We start from the raw sequence: 2580 nt of genomic DNA on the forward strand, positions 1-2580 counted from the left end.
AAGCCTCAGTTTGTCAACACTCATTTCTTCATTTTGAAAAGATGGCACAGATACTGTACAACCTCATTACAACAAACACTCATGGGACCTGGAGAAACGTTTATTAGAAGAGGATGTGTACTATACCTGGCACAGTCCATCTACTGAATCATAATGATGAAGGGGAAAAAAAAAAAAAGAAAAAAAAAAATCAGGTCCTGCTGTTGGGATTATTAAAACCAGGGGGCTGTTATAAACTGAGTTTGTTGTAAGGATTTCATAGACATTAGGGCTGGAAGGGACCTAACAAGATCATAGGGTCTAGTCCTCTGCCCAAGGGGCAGGAAGTCAGCAAGGGTCAAATGATCCCAGCAAGATAGGCATCCCAGTATTTCTGAAAGTATCTAGAGTGGGTGCTTGCACCACCTCTGGGGGAAGCCAAACACCATCTGTAAAATGAGCCCAGTAACATATGGGCTCATCACCTTTCTGAAATAGACAATTACTCTTCTTTCAGTAAAGTGGTTGAGGTTACTGAAGAGGAGCTAAGTACACAAGTTTCCGAACAAATGAAATACAGGTAAACTCTGAAACCAGAACCTACCTATTGGGATCTGATGCTTGAAGCCCATTCTCATTTGTCACAATAACTTTGAAACAAGGTTCATTTCCAGGATTTGGTTTCTTTTTCAATTCTTCTTCCACTTCTTCATCACCCTCTTCTTCTTCTTCCACCTCCGCTACTTGCATAATCCCAAAAAACTCACCAGCATCAAACACCTAAGATTGGAAGCACCATATAATTAAGAGTGTCTAGTTGACATGGTAGCCAAAAGTTACCTGAAACACAGTCCATTGTTTAAAGGTGCTGGCTAGTTAAGTCTGACCTGTGATCTGACAGGCTTCTTGGCATTTGGCAAGGAACAGATGGATGGATTATAATACTGATTCTTGCTTTTTTATTGCTGATTTATTTGGTTGAGAAATTTCACCTGTCAAATGCAGGCAGAAAACTACTTATAGTCCTTCAATTTATCACACACTCTTTTAAAACTGAAAAGCAGGGGGCCTTTATAGAACTGTACTTAAAAATCAATGCAATTTGTTTCCCAGTCTCTGGATTACAATGAAGCACTCTGGAGTTCAACCAAGAGTTCAGAAATAGGAAAGAGGCCTTCTGCAGGGTTTCTCTTTCCAAGAAAAATGATTTTGCATCATGGATTTACTCAATGAGACACATATTCACTCAACCCTGGATGTTCAGAAAGATTTCATACACTGCAGAAGGTGAAAACCATCACTGTCTACCACCATACTGAAAGATTTCAAGGGCTTGTTTTTAACTTTCCTTATCTTACTATGAACTTTCTGTATCATAATTTATAGTTTAGATCAGAGGTGTCAAACTCTATAAACTTCTCTCCCATCTACACCCCCTCTGCCAGATCTGGATCATGGAGTACCTCCCCTGCTGCCACCAAACATTCCCCATGGGGCTCCATACCTGGGAATCCGGTGGCAAGCCCCACCCCCATTCATGCCACCCCAGAATTTTTGGCCCCTTCTGGGAAGCTAACAGGCCAGGAGAAATAGATCCATGGGCCAGAACTGGCCTACAAGCTGTGGTTGACACCCCTGGCAAGTTAAGTATGTTACTAGATCAACTGGAGCTGGATACTATTAGATCTGAACCTCTAAAACTATGGAACAGTCTAAATAAAGCAGCTTTCACAGTTTCAAGGCCAATGTATGTTTTTAAAAAGAAAAAAAAAAGCTCCCTCAAATTTGAAATCTCATTAGCACCAAAGCAGTTATTTGGTTACTTCTCTAAGCCACTTACGTCAGACAGGATCAGACACACCATTAGTTCTCTCCGGTGTTGTTTGAAAGTGCATTAGGATGACTTTCATAAATATTCTCTTGTCTTAAATCTTTCTGGAAAAAAATGACACTTGGAAATGTAACCTGAAGAATTATTGGTTTAACATGTCAAATTGGGGTAGGTCAAACCCCCAAAAGTCATGCTAATGCAGGCTATTATTTCTAGACAATTAACAGCTTGCTATCTCAGGGATTTTATTTCCAGTAATGAGTTTTCCCTTGTACTTCTTGAGGGAGTGTACTTCAGGATAATTATTTCTGCTAATTCTCTTAGTTTATTTCCTCAGTTCTGTAACTAAGTACCTGTGAAGTAACACTACCTAGCAATCACTATTCCATTTGGAATACTAGGTGATGTTAGAAAAATGGGAAGCTAAAATGGAGGCGGGGGGGAGGGAAGCAAAGGAGTGGAAATGTCTATTTTAGGTTTAGCTGCAGCCTATTCACCATAGGATCTGAACATCTTCCATGTAAAAATCAAGAGAAACTACCAAGGCCTTGGACTCCAGGGGGTTGTGAACATGTCCATTCCTGGGGACAAAAGTCTGCTTGGGGTACAGATTTTTTTGTTTGGGTGTAGGAAAGTTGTCAGTGATGGGTTCACTAAAAAGACATAAGAGTTGGGGTGAGAAGGACTCTATTTTAGAAGCAGCGTTACAGAAAAAAAATTCACTTTATTGGGAATCGGTTTGCTATTATACAGGCTTGTCCAACATATAG

General features: G+C 40.2%; 1 protein-coding gene across 1 annotated transcript in view; it reads right to left on the reverse strand.

The window, feature by feature from the left end:
• Window positions 1–2580, reverse strand: part of TTLL12 (tubulin tyrosine ligase like 12) — a 26048-nt gene that overhangs the window by 21272 nt on the left and 2196 nt on the right. Inside the window, exon 2 of the mRNA XM_019515737.1 lies at window positions 584–759. Coding sequence (XP_019371282.1) covers window positions 584–759 — 176 coding nt within the window. The remainder of the gene's footprint in view (window positions 1–583; window positions 760–2580) is intronic.

Source organism: Gavialis gangeticus, unplaced genomic scaffold (genome assembly GCF_001723915.1).
Source record: "Gavialis gangeticus isolate Ggan-Ray unplaced genomic scaffold, GavGan_comp1, whole genome shotgun sequence".
Taxonomy (NCBI): domain Eukaryota; kingdom Metazoa; phylum Chordata; order Crocodylia; family Gavialidae; genus Gavialis; species Gavialis gangeticus.